This window comes from Paroedura picta, chromosome 5 (assembly GCF_049243985.1).
Source record: "Paroedura picta isolate Pp20150507F chromosome 5, Ppicta_v3.0, whole genome shotgun sequence".
NCBI classification, from domain to species: domain Eukaryota; kingdom Metazoa; phylum Chordata; class Lepidosauria; order Squamata; family Gekkonidae; genus Paroedura; species Paroedura picta.
The window spans coordinates 92,746,444-92,768,133 of NC_135373.1; the positions used below are offsets into that span (position 1 = coordinate 92,746,444).

General features: G+C 41.8%; 1 protein-coding gene across 1 annotated transcript; it reads right to left on the minus strand.

Annotated features, from left to right (window-relative positions):
* Positions 1 to 6,941: 6,941 nt before the first annotated feature.
* Positions 6,942 to 20,050, minus strand: UBE2N (ubiquitin conjugating enzyme E2 N). The gene is made up of 4 exons (XM_077339039.1): positions 19,900 to 20,050; positions 10,224 to 10,470; positions 9,581 to 9,721; positions 6,942 to 8,509 (listed from the first exon to the last, which is right to left on the minus strand). The coding sequence occupies exons 1-4, from the start codon at positions 19,927 to 19,929 to the stop codon at positions 8,469 to 8,471; spliced, it is 459 nt and encodes a 152-aa protein (XP_077195154.1). The 5' UTR covers positions 19,930 to 20,050; the 3' UTR covers positions 6,942 to 8,468.
* Positions 20,051 to 21,690: the final 1,640 nt, after the last annotated feature.

The window sequence follows — 21,690 nt, forward strand, 5'->3', positions numbered from 1 at the left end:
GCTGTGGGCATTTCATATAGTTTGTGATGTATCGTAAACCACCAACCAGCATTTCGGATACTTCACTGAAACATTTAGCACTAAATTAGAATCTTGGTCACAACATAATCACAACATAATTGTGTGTTGGTTTGTCATCGGATGACATGGAGCTTTAGCCGTAATACTAAACATAATTGTGATTATACAACCCCACCAAGAAAATCTATAAAGTTAACATAAAGTTTAAAACTGGTACTGGGGTTCAAGAAGTATGATCCCATTTTATTGAGATTGCTTTGAAGGGGAAATTGAATCTGAACTATGATAGCTAAATATTTTACGGTGTTCGGAAAAATATTTTCTTGCTAAGGAATGACATTACTAATTAGATAGCTAATTTCTTATAGCAGTAAAAGCAAGGTTTTATCAAACCTACAGGACACCACCTAATGATTCTTCCACTTACTAGAATTTTAAAAGAATACTAAGGATTTGCTTCTTTCCTTAATGAGTTTTTCCATTTTATAAAGCACAGACTTTATAATTCATTTAATATTTAGGCAGCCAATCTTTAATAGAGATTGAGTAATGAAATACTAGTGAAATGGCATGTAATTCTTTGCAGGACACTTTATATAACTGCTTATAATTTATTTCAGTCATTCTTATTTCAGGGCAAAATAAAAGTGTATTAAATTGAAAATAAACACCATATGTTTGATCATTGTTATCCCTGCATCTCAGATGGAGCAGGATGGCTCAAGACTCCCTTGTAAGTCCAAAGCTGAGCCTTCTTTAACCAAGGACTTTTCGATTTTCAGTCTTTTACAAGCCTTGAGAGGATACCTTACAACATACAAAAGTTGTAAAACTGTAATTGAGTTTGTATATGTCCATTAAGACTCTTTCATGGTAACAATGGCTTATGTCCAGATATTTCTGCTTTCATAAGCAGGGAAGGGCTCTGGTTCCTACTATGTTTCCAGCCTAACCCCAACACAAGGTGGCCTGAAAGATCCTCTTTCCTCCCCAGCCCCCTTTAAGAGCAGCTATTCAGAAGCAAAGTGGACAGCAGGAGGTTGTGGTTTTTTTGCGTTTGAGCCAACATTTGTGTGAAGGGGGGGCATGCTAAGTTAAATCATAGCTCAAATTGAAAGGATATGAACAAACCTATATAATTTTTGAAATAGATAAAGAATTCTGTAACCTGCAAAAATAAAGTATATCTTCCTTGTATGGATCACAATCAGTGAAATTCCCTGAAGCCCTGTATTTTTTTAAATGTCTATGCTTTATTTTTGCAATCTTTTACAGCCCTTACATCTGAAGAGTTGTAAAAAGTATAGTTTGTATTTTGCTAGGATTTTGAGAGCAAGTTAATGAAAAATACCAATTCCCTATATAGTTACTGCCACAGGTAAGCAATTAGAAAATGGGCAAATGGTAACTCATACCATTTTACTTTCTTTTATAAGCTTAGAAATGATTTCATCAGGGAACATCCAGCTTACTCCTTAATCTTGCTTAGTATGTGAACATGCTACATGCAAAAGTCCAGCTTGATAATATAGTAAATGAGTGGGAACCTGCAAGGATCTGTGGGAGGCATCTCTTTAACCTGTTCCTCACTATTTTCTCTTTCCCTTTCCAGAAAGCCCCCATAGCATCTCCCCTTCGCATGATTTCTTCTTCCTTTCCTGCTCCAACAACTGTTCTTCTGCCTTTCTGTCTTCAAGTTTCCCTCCTCCCATTAGCAGTCTCTGCCTAGAAAAATCATGGGCCATTTGTGTGATGCTGACCACTTAGCCACAATCACTTGCATGGAAAAGAACTCTCAAGGAGTTGCAGAGGCACACGATTTCCTCTCCCCATGTTCCTGTCAACCCCTATATCCCCTCCTTTCCCTGCCTCATTTTCTATTTCTCATTCACCAACCTACCTTTTATTGGACTCTGATCTTACTTCATGTATACCCCCCCTTCCTTGCAGTGAGGCCCAAAGCAGTTTAAATATTCTTATCTGCTCCTTTTCTCCTCCCAACAACCCTGTGAGGTAGGTTGGACTGAAAGTGGTTGATCCTAAATCACCTAGTGACGCTCCACAGCAACATGAGGATTTAAAACAGAGTCTCCTGATTCTACTTTAAGATCTAACTACTACACCACACTGGCTTTCATTGGGTGGCTGCTACTGAAGAGTAGTAAGCAGCCTGCCCTAGGTCAAGCCACTCTCCTCATACTTTTTACAGAGAGACTGAGCTCTGTCAGGTGGACAGCAGTTATAATGACCTGGCTGCTTTGGAGTGTGGAGTCTGTAACATTACGTTCCTTAGATGTCCCCCCCTTTCTCAAATCTCTAAAAATATCCTAGTTTCTGTTTGACACCCCAGCCAACAGCCTACCTTTATCTGTCCCTCTATCTTAAGTTTACCTCCCCCCTACAAACTTCTACCTGGATCAGTTGAAAAGTAGCAAGCAGCCAGGTCTAGTTGAGTCATGCAAATCAGATAGTATCAAGTCATGCAGAGGTTGTTTCTAGGACTAAGATTGCTAGTCACCAGGTGGGACATGTAGATCTCCCAGAACTCCAGATTATTATTTATTGGATTTCTATACCACAATTCCTGAACCAGCCGGTTCGTGGCGGTTTACAGCATAACAATAAAATAATTGTATGTACAACATACAAAATAAAAAAGATATATTTGTCCCCCTGGAGAAAATGACTGGTCTGAAAGGCGGACTCTTATAGCACTATTTATTACTGTGGCCTCTCCCCTCCCCAGACTCCACCTCCAAATCTAAAACTAGCAACCCTAATCAGGCCTGACCCTAATGAATTCTCCCTGGAAGATCAAGAGGCCTGGAAAGAGCCCTGCCTTTAATTCAGCTTGGGAAAGTGGTTGCCTAGCAACAGCCACTGAAGAAATCTGTTGCTTAAAGCTGCAATCATTGCTTTTTTTAAACTCCTCAATGTGTTTTGTTGGGGGGGGGTTATTTTACATTTCCCTGCAAACCTGGGGCCCATTGTAGAAAGATGTCTTGCTCCTTCACAGTTCTAATCACCAGATTTAAATACCCAAAGTTGGCTGCATTCACTTACTGAAGACTAAATGAATTGGTGGATTAGTTGCTGCTACAGAAACTGGAAAGCGAAACGTTACTTCTACCTGCAGCTTGTAAAAAGGAATCTTTAAATCACCAGGACCACATAGAAACAAAAATGCTGTACAGCTGCAGAAATACATGAAAAATCTCAATCTGTTGACACAGTTGTCCCATGTTCTTATGGGAACTGAAGTTTATTCCATGAAAAAAGAACCATTATACCTAAAACTTTCTGTGAAGTTTGTGTAATTTCCCATTTAAGTACTTATAGTATGAGAAAATGTAACTGAATTGCAGATTATAGGTAATTTTTATAGGAAGCTGTTCCTCATTTGTGTGGTATTGCTGATTCCCATATATGATGAACTGCTTAGGAATATAAGAACAGGAGCAAGACAGGTAGGGTAGTTCAAGCCTGGATCATAGTTCTTCTATAGTAGGAGAATACAGATGGAAAAAGCCTTTTGTGTAAATCTATGCTTTCTAGCACCTCTACTGTATGGACAGTGGCCCTGACCCCCCTGCGTAGCTTCCTTCCTAAACTATTGATGTCCTCCTGTAATTTCTATTTTAAAAAATGAAGCCATTTCCCTACTGTCACCTTGTCTTAAGGCTAGCTTTGGCTGCTATCAATTGGTAAGCATTAAACCAATGAAATATCTCCAACCACACTATACAGTGCCACCAGGAAATATTTAGTTTCAGTAGATTTCTGTAATAAAGCTACGAAAGCCATTTTCTCATTTTTATATAACAGCTTATGATAGCAATAGGACCAGAAATAAAGAAAAATGGGCAAGACCTCTTAATTGAATGAATACTACTGTTTGGTGTTGTGACTGGAGTGTGCTGCATCCAAGGGATGTTTGGGCCATTAAAACTCCAGTACCACTCAGTGTGCTTTTGGTAAACACAATGCACAACTCTCATATTTCCGTCTAACTAGAAGACTTGGAGCATTTCTTTTCCTAGCATTTGCCAACATGCTGTTAGTTGCCACGAGCCACCAGGCTGGGAGTAGTGGCCTAAAAGCATGATTATAAATATAAATTATAAAAACCATACGAAGAGACTCGGTCTCACTAGAATGGGGGACTTATTCAAAATGAGAAGCTCACTGTATATTGAATAATCACTCTTCCTTTTATTTCAGTGTCATAACATTACAGTCAGAAGATGTTAAACAGAACCTATCAGGCATTTCAAAATAACCCTAAAACAGCAGGAATGTACATTAAGCTTACATACACATAATTTGTGATTCAAGTCACCCATGAGATGTTTTACAGGAATCATGATGTGCTGGAAATACTGTTCCTTAGAAAGCATAAAACTACGTTTGTTTTAGGCCATCATCATACTTAACATTCAGTATGTTTACTCATCAGTTAAACCATCTATCCATGCAAGCCATGGATGTGTGTGTCATTGGGAAATCTTTCTTTCAAAAACCTTACTCCAAACAGGACTGTCTAATGTTCCATAAAGATAAGTTAAAACCAAGTTTGCAGTAACCACAAGTGTAGGGATCATCATAATAAATAAATGAGTATAAAACAGAATTTCAGACCTGTTAATTATCAGCACCAACAAGAAAGAACTCTGCCTACACTTACAAAAGCAAACATTTCTTTTTTATAACAAACCTAATTTTAGAGATTATGGGATAAGATTCGGATACTTGCATGATACAGTAGTCCTAGAACTCAGTGGAATTTCTTCAAAGTAAATGGACTGCAAATTGCAGTTATAAGTAAATCGGTTTTACAGGTTAAAGGGGCACACACAGAACATGGGTTTTACATCAGATAAGTTCAGTAATTTCATAACTACACATATGTTTCAGGCACCTTCGATAACTTTACAGTTGTATTCCTACATTCAAAAAGGACAGCTTAAATTTACAATGCTTGGAGTCAGGACCAAACTACAGACGATGTGGCAGATTTATAGTCATGACTTTCCACAGGATAACTATATTAGTATACTGGAGGGGGGGATGAAATAACCCCCTCCTCCACCATCATTTTCCCAATTTAAATCACATATATATCTAGGTTTGTGCACCAGGGGCCCGATCTGGCTTCACTGCCCATTAAAGTCAATGGCACCGTTGACTTCAATTGGTGTTCCAGTGTTCCCGCCTTTCCCAAGGCCTGGGGGCGGCAGTTACAGCCTCCAAATTTCGGGATAGCCCTACTGGATACTCTCCATTGGATAGAATGGCACAGCTGGGGGGTACCCTCTTTCGGAACCCCTGAATTTTGTGGACCCCCATGGTTCAATTGTTGTGAAATTCAGAGAGGAGTTAGGGAAGAACTTTGTAGAGCTACCCTGGAAGTTTGGAGGCTGTAATTGGAAAACCCTCCCCAGGCCCCGGGAAAGACGGGAACGCTGGCATTCCCATTAAGGTCTATGGCGCCATTGACTTTAATGGGCACCAAAGCTGAATCATTCCAGATAGGGCCCCTGGTGCACAAGCCTAATATATGCTCAACTATTTGCTCTGTGGGGGGAAATTTTAAAGATACCCAAACCAAATTATTACTCCCCCATAATCTTGCAGTTATAGGTGGTTTTTTTTTAATGCATGATACTTTCATGTAGTTTGACCCTTGGTTAAGATCAAGAGCTTCAAGATGCAACTCAAGAATTCATACACTTGAGCTTGGAAGTCATCTTTGTGATCACTGCTTAGCATCCTAGTAGATAAATATTTATGGAGAGTCCTCTCTTAACAGATGCCCCCACAAAATACATTCCCTAGTTTAGAATGACATTTTCAGGTCTGGCACAAAAGCTATTTAAAATACATACTCGGGTTTTTATAAGCAGCTAATGAGAGAAAAACTCTTGGAAATGCAAGTGTGTATTCTTCAGAAGAGCATAGCATAGAAGACTAACTTTTGGTATGGTATGGCCAGATGGGAAATTCAAAATCCCAATTCAGACAGTTATTTCATACACATTTACCCACATGCAAGATAAAGAGAAACACAATGCAATTAAATACATTTAAATCTAAATTCTTTAAGAGGAGAAATTTCGGCATGTACTGAAAGTATTCCTCTGCACATTTACATGGTAGTAAGATTCCTCTGAACTCATTTGCTTCTACGCAAACATGTCTAGGACATGGCTGTAACTTTCCTACTGATCTCAGTGCTTTGACTTATTCCCTAGTTTTAAAAATGAAGCAACATTCAATCAGTACAGCTTTCACATATTTTAGACTTCAGCATGCTGCTATGTAAAACATTTTCTTTTTAGAGGAAAGCTTCAATAGCATTTCTTTCTAGAAATATATTCTATCTGTCCCAGAAGTTACAAAACACATGAATTCTTGTGTAGTACGGGGAAGAAACAATGTAGTCCCATAGTAGAAATACTATGCATGTCATAAAAAATACTAATGTTTCAGCAAGTTTCATAGTACACAATACAAGATCACCAGGTATGTATGAAAGTTAAAGAAATAAGGCTGCAATCCTGAGCATGCTTAGTACAGAATTACTCCTGTTGAACTGAGTGGCACCTGCTTCCAAGTAAGCATACTTAGGATCATGCTGCAATGCAAGTATGTGTTATCTTGTTCATTCAGATACACACAAAAACATCAGCACTCTTCTAAGAGCACATATCATTATAGCTCTGCTTTTTACAGCAGTGTATCAATTCTCCGCAACAAAAAAAGTACCAACTGCTAGGTAAGATGCAGCCCAACAAAATCTGAAAACTGGCTGTAAACAGTTTTTGAATGGTCCCTGTCTTGCCAAAGCAGATAATCATCAGATTTTTTCATGCTATCATGCAGTCAACTTGAGGGACAATACCATCACTGAAAGCACTTAGTCTGTTGAAAATGGTATTTTAATAGATATTCTTTATCTTACATAAGAGCACAATACATACACCACATTCTATAGAAACCCGAGATAATGCTAGTATAGGTATGATGGAGAGATAATTTTGATTTCAATACCATCCCCCCTGAACTGCAAGACAAACATTTCTCATGGCAAGCCAGCATTATACTGGCCACACTGAAAGCACAGAGATCAGAAGGTGGTCAAGGCAAAGGAGTAGAGTCAGAACAGCAAGTTTTAGAAAAACACAGGAAGTTGAAGAACGGGTCAAAATAGGAGTCCATGAGATATACATTTTAATGTAATTGTTAAAAGAAAAGAGTGATCTGTTTCTAATAAAGAAAAAAATGGATCCAGAAAGTACCATAATTTGCAGGTAAAGCCAGAGTTTTAAAAGGCTAGCTGCAAATACCTTAGCAATCAATTACCTGGACTGTAACATCTAACTTTATGCAGAGGATTGATTTTTTAAAATGCAAGTTCTCTAAATGTGTAATCTGATATCAGATAATAGCACAAGACAGACAAGTTACACATACACCCAAAATTGCTGTTTGTTTTGCTAGCTTCCTGCTTCAGTGGTACTTAATATTGCAAGTACATACACATCAATGATGTAACTAACTTAGCTGGACTCTGACAAGCGATCACGTTTACCAGAGGCTTTTTTTTAAACACGAAAACAAAAATATTATGAATACAATGTGGTATGGCCTATTAATACAAGTCAGCAAACAAAACTCCAATATTTTACTACACCTGTTAGGCTGGTGGAAATGAAAGGTTCCAATCCAAATTCATTTTAAAAAAATACGATTGTCACAAGTGGAAAAAAAAACACAGCAAAACAAACTGTACAAAGGCAAAGTAGAATAACAAAATATTTTACTAAAACATAAGATTTACAGAGGATTTTCCAGACAAGCCATACAAAATGGTCATAAGCTTTTCCTTTAAGGGAGGGTTTTTACACTTGACAGCAGAATCACAATATTATTAGTGATGGTGATGGATGTTTAATGTTCCCAGTTTTGTTCAAACAACCAAGCTTGTCCATCTACAGCGTCTAAGTTAGACTTGGCTAGAGGGCAAATTCTAGAGTTTAATTGGTTAGCTGCATTAACCAATGCAATTAGCATCACCATAAAAAAGAGAGAAAGGGCCCACACAATTAGAACAAAAATCCCTGCAGCTAACCCTGACTACTTTCATTCACAGTGCTTACACTTAAACCATGATGGGGGGAAAAACTTATTAAAAGCAGAGATGTGCTACTGCTTTTAAACAATTTTCACAACAATCCCGATGATATTTCTAGCCTTTGCTCATGCGGAACAGGAGTGAATTAGGACAAGACACAGATTTGCTAGTGCGCATTTAAATCACCAAAGAACTGATGTCTGGGTTTTTATTCTGTAATGTTTTCTAAGACTGTGTCCATTAAATGCAAACAAAAAAGGAAGAGGTCTTGGCAGAACAGGAAAAAGTGATGCACACTGTTTCAGAGCACATTTTAAATATTATTCATGGCATATAGCCTAGTCCATGCTCGGGCTGTAAAAAAAAGAAAAAAATATGTATTAGCAAATACATCATCTGTTAATCTGTATCCATTTCTCTAATGCCCCATCTTTTTCCCCACTACAGACTCACTGGTGTCCTGGTAAGAAGTAGTATTTAATTACCATTACTATGGACATCATACAAAGGTGGTGGTGGTGGGGGGGGGGGGTTGCGCCTTGGTTTTTCAACAAAAACATTTACAGCAGAATTACACTGATAGATGCAATGAAAGCATGATAAGGTAAGTGATACTTGTGACCAGGAATCCCCAACATGACACCCACTGATGTATATCCTGGTGGCAACTTATGTGTGTCCCAAAAATCTTTCCTAACGCAAAGAGCCAATCCTGTCTTTTCTTCAGAACACCCCTGTAAGCATCACTTTGGGTCTGCATGGAGCACCAATTCAGAAAACCAACATCATGGTTTGCTTACAACCACCCAACATACTGGCACCCCCCCCCCTGTTATTTTATGAGTGGTCCCCATCTCCCAAGGTAGCCATTGTGTGGTAGAGCACACCACCCTATCACAAAATTCCAAAAGTGCTCACTTGGGAACCGTATTATGACACATCAACTCTCACAGACAGGTCTGTAGCATGTCTAATACAGGATACAAGTTATAACCCTGTTGCCCTACAGGTTTATAATACTCCTCTAAAGATTGGCTGACTTAATTTATTGAACTATTAATAACTTTGTGAGCTCTGCAACACTGCTGGGAGGTTATAGTCTTGCATCAGATATTGCAACTCCAAGACTGCAAATATTGCCATGGAGACCTTCTCCTCAACTACTACATTTCCCAATTTGAGCAAATGGCCAGTGCCACTTGCACTGAAACTAGCTCTTGATCCTTCAAACAAAGTTTGTGCTTAGACAGGTACGTGCATTTCTAAAATCCTGGTATGGTTATCAAAATTCCGAAAGAACAAATGTATCCCGTATCTAAAATATATTCTCTGTATGTATTTATGCATGAATTCAAGCAAGCCTATCTGGGAAACCAAGAGTTTCATATATGAAACTGGTGAAATGTACATTAAAGGATACATCACCTGTTTCTATGGCTTGGGCTTCATTGGTCTTCCACTGCTCAGCTACATCATTTGCTAGTGGATCATCTGGGTTAGGAGCACTTAACAAAGCCTGGATTGATAGCAGAACTGTACGGATCTGCAAAGCTGGAGACCATTTGTCTGAGAAAAGAAACATTTGCATAATGAAGCATGAGTTTTAATATAGAATGTTTCTTTTTAATAGATGACCACATTATGAAATGACCTTTTAAATATACTTGTAACTTTAAAGCAGGCTTTCTCAGCCAGGGTTTTCTGAAACCCTAGGGTTTCTTGGTGGCCCTGGAAGGTTTCCCAAATGGGTGGGAGTTAATTAACTTTTAATATTTAAAAAAAATAGTTAAACATCAGGTTTTATGACCATATATGGTCATGTTGACCTGTTCCCCCCCTCCCAAAATGGCCAATGATGGGCCTGGTAGGGGTAGGAAGAGGAAGGGGCCCAGCTGGGCATGTACACAGTTATGCCTCCCAACCATATTCTGCCCAATCATGCCATTTCTAGGGTTTCTTGAGGTGTGAGGAATATTTCAGGGGTTTCTCAATGGTAAGAAAGTTGAGAAAGGCTGCTTTAAGGTATGGAAGAGAAAAATTTATCACGCTGATGATTCCAAATACTTACCTTTCAAAATATCTAAACATATTCTTCCCAATTTGTCTACGTTAGGATGATAAATTTTGGTCATGAAACGTACTTTCGGAGCTGCCATTGGGTATTCTTCCGGAAGGAATAGTTCAAGTTTAAATGTCCCACCCTCGAAGGGGGAATCCTGTGGGCCTGCAATGACCACATGAAAATAACGTGCATTGCTTTCATCTGGTTCCGCCTTTATTCCAGGAACAGGTTCTGCCAGCAAGCGCTGAGTTTCCTGAAAGGGGGAGGGAAAAAGCAATGAAATACAATCACAAGATGCAAATCTCCACTGACAAGTACCATCTTCAAATTGTTCTTCATTCCAATACATGCTCCTAACTCCAAATAAAACTACCTATTAGATTAATATTTTATGACCAATAAGCATAGAAGTTTCAGAGGTTGGCATGCTCTGTGGCTTTCAACAGCAAGAACTGCCAATTCTGTTCCTCACTCAATCTGTATGAAGTTGGGTCATTTCAGCTATCATTTCATTTCCTATAAACAGATGAGGTTGAGAAGCAGTGTGATATCGCCCTGTTACAATTCCTCTGATCAGCAGGAAAATAAACAGGAATGTATCAGAAAAAAGATCCCGAGGAAAGCCTTTCAATGCAGACTAGCTTCACAACTAGATATGAACAGCAGAAGCTGCCTTATGCTAGTCAGAGCACGGGTCCATTATTATCTGCTCTTATTGGCAGTAGCTGTCCAGGATCTCAAGTAGAGAATGCTCTTTTGCAACAACTCTTGCTGTCCAGGATACTGGGTGTTGGACCTGGGACTCTGCATGCCAAGCATGAGCTCTGCCCCTGAGTCAGTCTTTTGCCATAAAAGAACAATTTGAGAAACAAGGCTTGGATTGCCCTTGCATTAGCAATAGAAAGTGAAATAATGTTAAGTAATCTTTTCATGCATTTTCAGCCACTTGATATTTCAAGGCCAATGTTTCATAGTCTGTATTCTGGATATAGGTGCGTAATTCTTTTCCAAGCCACAATGAAAGATAAAACCAGTTAACGTAAAAACACTCAAATATAAACCAAGGCTGCTTCCTCTATTTGTATGAATATTTCAAAGATGTGTGAATACCATTTTTAAAGCAAATGCTTAGCATGGAGTGATGCTGCATATTAAATGCATCCTAATCAGTAATGTGCAAGCAAGGTGCCCAACACACAATACTGAATGTGTTACACATGCTGCTAGTTCCAGCTTCTATAAATCTCTTGCAAAAGAGATAATACTTCAAATATTGATGTGATAATCTTCACTAAGCTACCTCTTCTATATTTTAAGTGCTTTAACTTCATAAAGACAAAAGCAGCAATGTATCTTGTCAAGTTCTTCTACAGCAGCAACAGAGCAACCATTTACCCAAGTAATTACATAAGGAACCATTTAACCCTAGGCTTATGTGGTTCTCACAAGGAAATCAGGAGGAGTCATGTGGTTTCCTATTCCTTGATTAGGTCTGACACAGTGATCTGAATAGAAAAGTGTAATTCAACTTGCGAGAATTTACAGTTTTATTACAGAGGGCTGTAGCCCTTGTATCTCTATTCCACTCCCTCTCAGGTCTGTTTTGCCCGCCAGCTGATACAAGCATAGTTTTTCATGCTTCCTGCAAAGCATGTTAACTTTCTGGGGCTGCCCACCACATGTGGGGGTAAGAATGCTATAGTTTATGTACTTCTGTTTACCAACAACAATAGATTTGAAGACTTTGCCTTGCCTAGCACAGAATGTATGCAGTTCCAAATAATCGAAAAGCTCAGACAAACAGAGCCCACGCTTGCACAGACCCAGAAAGCTCTCCCCAAATAGTAACTATAACAATACCATTCAAGAAGTTTCTGTTCAAATATTCCTGCCATATTGAAGATAACAAATCCCCTTGTTGTATTGGCTTTAGGCATTAACTGGGTAACTGCCAGACTGCAAGGCTGAAAATAATTTTACACACTGAAAATAATTTTGTTCAGCTTTGCAGTATCTGCAAACGAAACATGGCCTGGGTCAGATGACTGTCCATGAGATTCAAGCAGCACATCCCTTTTTCTCATTCCATCTCCTGTACCAAGTCAAGGACTGATGAGCATGTGCACAACAGCAGGACAGCATGTTGAGAACTTATGCAAATTTCCCACTTCCTGACGCTTAGAGTGAAAGTTCAGTATCAGCTATGAAAGTGTAAAACACTGATTCAGATCAGATAAATTCATGCTAGATTTTCAAATATACATTCACTGGGATGTAAGAGATACTGGTAAACTAAAGAGACTAATTTGGTCTACAGCTGCTACAAAATGTACAGTCTAGAGAGGATTAAGAATTCAATGGGACCTATACACTGCTTAGTGTGCAACAGATCACAGCCCATGTTCAATATTCAAAGAACTCACTGTTACTAACAAATCTAATTTGAAGTCCACATTTTTGCTATTCCTTAATATCACTGTTTTGAGTCTGTCTCTAATAACATGGTTAATGTCTGCATTATAACCTGCTTTTTCACAATGATCTTGACAATTTCCATTTTCAGCCTCCCAGCCCCCAAACACCATACAGAGCTGGGATTCACAGCTTAGACATGGTTAAGGGTCTTTTGCAAGTCTGGGGGCATTTCTGACTTCTCAAGACAGTTGACTCTTATCTTTCCAATTTCATCAATACAATAATATATACAATTTAATAAAAACATTGTAACACATTTCATGCTGTCAAAGTAGGGAAGATACTAAGCAAGAACTCAATCCAGTTTCCAGACACCCAGTCTTAACCACAGCTCTAAGCATTTCCAGAAACATTACATCTGTAATTCTTATTCTAAATGGCTTCCCATCAAGACAATTCTCTTCTTTCCTTCTTAATCATTTTGCATACCCACTTTTACCACACAACCTTTTCTGGCCTGCCACGGACTAACTTAATTATCAGCCATCACTCCCTTCCTACATTCTTAAGTCCTATCCCATCTGGTTCGGACCACTAAGCAAAAATGTTGTCATTTGGTCTTCCAAACGGCATATTAGTGTTAAAGTTAATCAAATCAGGAAGTGCCAGCATGAAGATACCTTTCATTTTCCTGCCAATCATTTTCTCTGCTTTGCTCACTGCTTGTTAAGACATATGATCCCCTCTTTCCTTGCCTCCGTAACTTTTAAAGGCGAGAGCTATTATTAGAGCTCAGCCACTAGTCAAAAAAGTTCAAAGAACTTGAGATTACCAAACACCTGTCATATATGGGAAGAAACAGTTGCAGATCTTATTCCCTGTCACCTGTTTGCTCAGTCACTACTAAGCTATTTTACTCCTCCTTGTCCCTTCAGTCTGAATCACATGCTCATGTACTAACACACCTTAGAAGTCGCAGAACAGTTTCCTGTCACTGGTTCTTTATTGATACCTACAAATTAATGCAAGAAAAACTGCTGCAGATTGCTCTTTTCCATCACCATTCTGGTATTTTTATTGGAGGCAGTATTCATGGTTATTTATTATTGTATCTATATACTGCCCTCCCACAGACTTAATAAGCAATCTTCTGATTAGGGACAAAAAAAGAACCTAGTGCGGTCTCCAAACACTAATGAATATTAGTATACTTCAGGTACATGGAATGCAGGGGATGAAAAGCGATCAATACACTGGCAGAACATAAAGATCCTGTATTATGGGCTCAAAGGAGCCTAGAGATTTAAAACCAACCAAGTTAAATAGAGAAAACAGTGTTTTCAAATTAACAAATGCAAAAAGAGGAGTGCTTTTGTCACTTTTTTGGGATAGAAATGAGCCCCGACAGTAATATTGACTGCACATCACAGGCCTGAATAAATTGCATTTTATTTACTACTGAGAGCAAATTAAGCATGGTCCAAGACAATCCTGACTTAGTTAAGGTTAAGCTGTCTGGCAAAGCCACAGGTTGTGATCCACAGGCTATGAGCCCAATGGGTCTTCACCTTCAGCTCACACCCTCAGACATGCCCTGGATATAGATACCACAGTGCCATTATTGAAGGTGAACAAACAGGTGGTATTGCCATGACAGCATCAACTGAAGTCCACAGAGATTAAGCTAGATGCAGCAAATGGAAATGGACGAAAGTAGCAAGCGTTTCTGGAGGTAAATCCATGAAGACTGAACCATCTTAGTTTCACCACCATCAGGGATACTCTTCCATGCCATCTTCATAGAGACTGTGACATCGAAAAGCATCAGCCCAGATGAAAGGGAGTTAAAGGCAATTTTGACAGGAGGCAGGGTTACTGCTATACCAGCTGTGTTACACATGGGAAACAGGGCAAGAGGCAGAAAGCTCACTTTTTATGACAGGATGCAAGTCAGCCAAGGGAGGATAAATGAAATTTCTAACTGAGCAACAGCCTGACTACCTGCACAGTCTTTCAAAAGGCCTGCTTCAATGCTAGAGAATGCCAATATTTTTATATGCTTAGCAATCTCCATTATAAATACAATAGCTACTCAGTTATACAGAATGCATAACCAAGGGCGTCAAATCTGGTGAGCTGATCTTGGGATCAGTTCATTAGAAAGCCAAACAGCCCAATCTCCATAGTCATACAGTTATGCACCAGTTCTACCCATTAATTCTGTAGAATCAAATGTGTTAAGATAGTTTCCTTTAACTTCCTACCTGCAATACCCAAACAGAGGAAAGCAAGGAAACCAGCATGATGTTGTGGAGAACCAAGTTTGAATCCCCAAGTCCTTCACATGCAGCCAGCTGGGGAACTTTACGCTAGTCACAGTTATTAGGGCTATTCTTGCAAAGCTGTTCTTCTAGAGTTCTCAGCCCCACCTGCCTCACTTTGACCGTTTATGCACTGGGGAACGTGCCAAATGCTCCCTCATATTGGTGCAGGAAGAGGTGGGGCAACCTGCCACGTCTAAAACTCTAGCCTGCAGCCTGGCATGAAACCTCCAGTGCGTAAATGGTCAGAGTGTCTGTTGCAAGGAGGGGAAGGGAAGCCAATTGTAAGTAACTTTGAGACTCCTTTGGGTAGTGAAAAACCAGATGTAAAAACCAGTTTTTCTCTTCTAACCGCTGACAATTAAGTTCTACAAGTTCCACCTTAAAATAAACTGGAGTACAAATCTAACAAATAAGTGCTCCAAATATTAACTCCATTTATCCTATCCTACAGAAATGCAATATAAATGACTAAAATGAATAAGACATAACCCTAAAGGCATCCTAATCTGGTCCTCAGTCCCCTGGACTTTTTCACTCAGATCTAGAGGTTGTGAACAATGGGCTAAGAGAAAAGGACTAGAAGTCCCTCAGCTCTTGCCTTTCAGCCAGCAACTTTTTGCCATACCCAAAGAACTTAGCCGAAACAAACTCAGGCCAGATCTCACACAGCTGCTGCTAATTAATTCCTCACCTTCCTCCCCACAAAAGAAATAGGAACATTCAACTCACAGTGGAATGATGCAATCACTGGCCCCAATCACAAGAGAGAGGGGTCAAAAGGAGAGGCAGCAGTACCCCGACAGGAACCTCCACATTTCACCTCTATACAAAGAACCAGCAGAAGGATCCATTGGTTTCTCCATCCTGCCCCCAATGTATATAGACATACAAGGCTAACATGACTTAATGTCTGTAAAATGGCATGGAATGACTGGCTAATGCTCTACAGCTCTGTTTATTCAGCTTTGTGCCTCCTCAAACAATTCCTGCAACTCCAGATTTTCATCCCCCTGTGTTTTTTAAACCAGCTATTAAAGTAGCAAACAATTAAATAAGAATTGTCACTGAAGGGCCAACATTGTGACTCTGCATGGCTTACAAAATAGAGCGCAAAAGGTGGAACATTAATTAAAGAGACTAAACACTATTCTCAAAATGCATAATGTGTTATGCTGTGTAGTCACAAGGATATCAGAGCCAGATCAAGATTGTATGCAGAATACCTGATAGCTTCATACAAAAACTGCAGCAATTCTTCCAAACTGACACACAATACAAGAGGCTAGATCCAAATTAAACTGGCAGTTACAGCAAAGTCCCTTTTCATCCTGCAGATCCCCTTCATGTCATCCTCTAGGCCCCCTTATCCCCAAAACATAGCATTTTGTAGGGATCAGTGGACTGCAGAGGGAGGAAGAGAGGCAGAAATGTTCTAACCCAAATTCTCAACTCCATACACATCCCATTTAATAGAGATGTACACATTCTGCCTTAATATATTTTCCCTCTACCACCACCAACTTTTGGATGGCATACACCCACTCAGGGTGGCTGCTCTGCCCCTAAGTGCCTCCTGCTCCTCCAACCAGCTTGCCTGTCTGTCCAGTGGCCTTCCGTCCCCCACCCCAACCACCCCTTTCTCCTTCCACTTCCCTCTGAGGCTGCAGATCCCTGCTGCTTGAGAGCTGCCGCTGCTGGTGAGTTCCCTAACAGCTGCCTGCAGCCTTTCCAGGTCCGGGGGGGGGGGGGGGGAGTCATCCCCAGAGTTCTTCCACCCCACCCCTCTAATCTAGTGCCCATTGTATTCCTGGATGCAACGTGCTTGGCCAGTGTTAATAAAAATTTTCTTAAGTAAACCATTACAGAGCTGATACATAAGAGCTCATATGTGCAAAATAGATGTAGTTTGTTAAACATTTTAAAATGATACAACTGTTGATAAACTGCTGCTTTAAAGCAGAGAAATAAAACAGCCACACGTTCTTTAGGATGCTTTGGGCTGATCCTGCGTTGGACTAGATGGCCTGTAGGGCCCCTTCCAACTCTATGATTCTGTGATTCAACTGTCTTATAGTAATATTTAAGACATTCAAAGATTCAGCAAGTCTTGAATTCTAGAAATTATATTTAGGATTTATTTCAACATAAGCAATTCTGTGACTCTAAAATGCCACTGGACTTCTCTTGTATTTATAATTGTATTTGTTAACTGCCACTCTCAGACCCAGCTGGCTTGTGGTGGTTTACATAGCATTTTAAACAACCACATAAAAACAATACCCACAAGACCAAAACCCAGATAGTGGTAAAATCACTATCTGCAGGATGCTCACTCTGTTCCCACTCCCCCAACTGCCACATACAATAGCCAACAACCCTCCAGGAGGCAGCTTCAGAGAGTATCTGGCCCAACAGATTTCCATAGTCCCATGCAGGGAGGAAGCCATTCGTCCTGGCCTGGCCTCAACCAAACACCTGATGGAAGAGCTTCGTTTTACAGGCCCTGCAGAACGTTGACAACTCTGTCAAGACCCTTAACTCTTCTGGGAGCTCATTCTATACCAGGTTGGGGCCAGGACCAAAAAGGCCCTGGCCAAGGGCAGGCGCACCTCCTGGGGACCAGAGGAAACCGGCACATTCCTACCCGCAGAACAGAGAGCCCTACGAGGGGCATAAGGAGCCAAGCAGTCCCTCTGGTAGGTGGAACCAAAGCTGCAGATGGCCTTGAAGGTGTGAACTAAAACCTTGAACATGATCCAGAAGGCAATCGGTAACCAATGCAGCTACCTCAGCAAAGGCTGAACATGGGACATAGTTTACCACAATGAGCCATTTGGAATTATGTTTATGATTGTAACACTAGTTGGAATTTCAGCAGAAGCTGATATAGCACACTGTTTAAAAGAATTACTTGTGAGCCAAAAAGTACTAGTTCAGAACCCACTGCAGCCATAAATTCACCCAAATTCTCAGGTAAATCACACTCACCCTCAGCCACCAACTGTAATATGAAGATAATAGCACACCATCTCATGAGGTTATTGCTTTATCTGCACAGCTGAAGAAAACAGTATGAGGGGAGGGAAGTTTTATCGGAAGAGTGGAGCATACAGGCTCAGTCCAACAAATCTTCACCACAAGAGGAATCCAAAGCAACTGACTGAACTCAGTCATTGTGAAAACCATGGAACATTAAATCCAGATGCACCTCGGGAATCATATAAGCAACTAAAATACATTGCTGCCGGAGAACTGAGAATTATACATTAAGACCACACTTGTAAATTTCAATTGTAGCAAACGAGTATAGACCTCAACAGCTACTCTCCTTAGCAGGCTCTCCTGAGGAAGGTCATCTTGTGCTGGCAAGTTTATTTTTGCAGAGGCATCTTGCCATAATGGAAGACTTTCTTAATCAGAGACACCAAGGAGTTCAGCTAAAAGCAACCAGTAGCTACAAGGCATGCGTGTGTGTTTGTGTGTGCACACACGTGTATGTGCATGAAGACTAGCATCAGGATATTCACACTCCAAATGAGAGCTCCATTTTTCATGTCTTGATTAGAGATGAGTAGGAACCACACTTTTGTGGTTTTCTTAGTGGCTGAACCACGAACCAATACATCAGTTCATGAACCAAACTGCTTTGTATGCAATTTAAACCTCTGCTTACTGCTCCCTGCATCTTTTTTGTGCAGGGATTTCCAAACAGTTGAGCAGAGGGGACCTCCACTCAGCTGTTTGGTTGAAATGGCTCTGACAAACTGCAAGAGTTTCCAAATAACTGAGTGGCAGGGACCAGAAAGTAGGGTTTAAATGGGTTAGAACCCGGTAAACTGAACAGCTTGTTAGAAAACCCTGCTTTCTGATCCCTGCAGCTTTCCATAGGTTCCACATGATTTCAAGCACAGCTGTTTTTCATGAAGAGCCACTAGCTATATCAAAATTCACAGACGTTCTTCAGTTCAGTTTGCGAACCATGAACCAGCCCAAATACATGATGAATTTTAGTTCACCAGCTAGTTCATGCCCATCCCTAGTTTGGAATTCGATGAAGCTTCTTTAGAGAGTAACAGGATGCACACACACAGATGTAATAAAGTTCTGTAAATTCTGTTATGTCGACAAGTTCTTGGTTTCTTCCAGCTTGTACTGAAGAATAGCATAGAAGCCACATTCAAGAACAAGAAAATACCCTGTAAAAAAATTCTACCAAGAAAGGAAGGAAGAACCTAGAGTATGTACCAGGTAAACGGCCTGAGTGGCAAGGCTTTCTGAGTCACGGCAGAAAGTGAGAAAAGCCTCTCCAACCCCGCCGAGGAAGGAGGAAGGAGGGCAGGGGCGTTACTCGAGAGGAGGCAGGCCTGCCGGTCTTCTCCCCCTCCAAAGAAGGGGGGAGGCTTTCTACGCTGTAGCGGCGGGAGGCTACTGAGACGCCGCTTCGACCCGCCCGCAGGGAGAGCCGCCAGGTCGCAACACACCCGACCGACGGGAGGGAGGGAGGGAGCGCGCGCGCCCTGTCACCGCCGCCGCCTCCCCTCCCCTCCGTGCCGCGAGGCGCCGGCTGCGGCGAAGGGCTCGCGCAACAAGGGAGGCTCGGAACCCGGGCCCGGAAGGGGCCTCCCGGCCCATTCATTCACCGCAGGGCAATGCTCGGAGGCCCCCGCAGCTCCCGGCCCCGCCCGGCCGCCACTAATGGCGCTCGCTGCCACCTCCGGCCGCCCTCGCCCTCCGCCCGCTCTGCAGCCGCTCAGAGGGGGAGCTGCCCGAACCCACCGCCAGCCCCGCTCACCGGAAGCGCAGCGCTTCCTCCCTCCCTTACCCCCCCACCCCGCCCGGGCCTTGGCGCAGGGCTGGCGCGGCCTACCCGGCAGGCCCGCCTCCGGCTGCCCGGAGAAAGGAGGAAGGCGGCGGATAGGCGGCGGGAGGAAGGGAGCGGATACCTTGATGATCCTGCGGGGCAGCCCGGCCATCTTGTCTTATCGGGATTCAGACTCCGCTGGGTCTCGGCTCCGCTCGGGCTTACGCACCACCGGAAGAAGTCCACGCTTCACTTCCTTCTACGTCACTCGGGCATTTTCCCAATGCGAACTGGGAGTTGTAGTCCAGAAAAGGCCGGCTAAGCGTGGCCCTATCTGAAGATTTGAAGTCTGTAGATTTAAATGGGTAGCCGTGCATGGTCTGAAGTACACAATAAAATCAGAGTCCAGTAGCACCTTTAAGACCAACAAAGATTTATTCAGGGCATGAGCTTTCCAGTGCAAGCATTCTTTTATATGTGCTAATGTGACCTTAAGGTATGGCATTGTAATGGAATTTTGAGTTTGACTCCCTGGCCTTGGGATAATTACCAGCAATTCCCTGGGAGGAATGTCTCTCAGTTGAATGGAGACGGATGGATCAAGCAACATATGGGGAGGTGAGAACCTTTGATCACTGAAAAAAGGCAGTTTGGTTTCTCCCTGTGTTTTTGTAAAGTACACTGAATTCTAGGGGATCTATTGGCTGTTTTGACAAAGGGTTATCATCGGCCATATTTGGTTGTGACAGTCTACTGATGTAACATAATTGATTTTTCCTATATATTCCCTGTCATGTAAGAAGATCATAGTCTGAAAGCTCACACTCTGAATAAATCTTTGTTCGTCTTAAAGGTGCTACTGGACTCTGATTTTATTGTAGATTTAAAGTCAGCCAAAAATGTGCTTGGCAGAGACTCATGCCCCCTACTTCTCTATTCAATTATTTCTGGAAAGAGGCTCTGCAGTTCTCTTTTTGCGCTCTATCCTCATAATAAAGCTTTGAGGCCAGTTAAATCAACAGAAAAATGACTGGGTAAAGGTCACTTAATGAAATTCTTGGCTGATTGAAAATATGAGGCAGTCCCTAGTCTTCCAACCACCACCCTGATACTATACGACAGTGGCTCACCCATATGTCTTTTGGGACAAGTCACATTTAAGTATTGAATTGAAAATAAGTGTTTCTGGCTCTCTGCTGTCTTAACATCTCCAGAGCAGCGCTACTTTGTGTCTCTTCAATCTGAACTAGTGAAAAGGGTCATCCCTCCTCCAAGGAAGCTTATTTGGAAGGCTCATTCACTTTTTAGGCAGATAGTAAAATTCTTTTATAGAGAAGCTTATATGGTGGTGGAAATGGGCTGATTTTAGGTGCATTGAAAGCTTTGTGGGCTGTTTTATTTTCATAACTATAGTAATATATTTTAGGCTGCTTGAGGTTTAGTACATTATATAGAACTAGTAATCAAGCCCGCTGTATGAGTAATACAGCGGGCTCTAGGCACTTACCGGATCGTGGGAGGTCCGTTGGGCGGCGGGGCCTCCCCCGAGCGGCGATCATTTGGCGGGCAGGGAGTCCCCGGCAGCCGTGCGACTGCCGGGGCCTCCCTCGGGCGGCGGCATTACGCGGCGAGAGGCGCTTCGCAACTCTCACTGCGTCAGGCCGCCGGGCAGGGGGCTCCCTTGCGGCCGGCCTGACGCGTCGGAGGCGCTTTGTGCCTCGGACGTGTCAGGCCGGCGGCAAAGGGAGCAACTGCGAGCTGCGCTGCGTGTGGCTCGCAGTTGCTGGGGCTGGGAATCGGAGGGACCAATCGGCAGGTGCTGCGCGCCTGCCGATTGGTCCCTCCGATTGTCTGTCCTGAGGAAGGGTCCAATCCGGACCCTTCCTCCTCACGGACACATCCCGCCTTAGAACCCCTTAACCATTTATTTAGT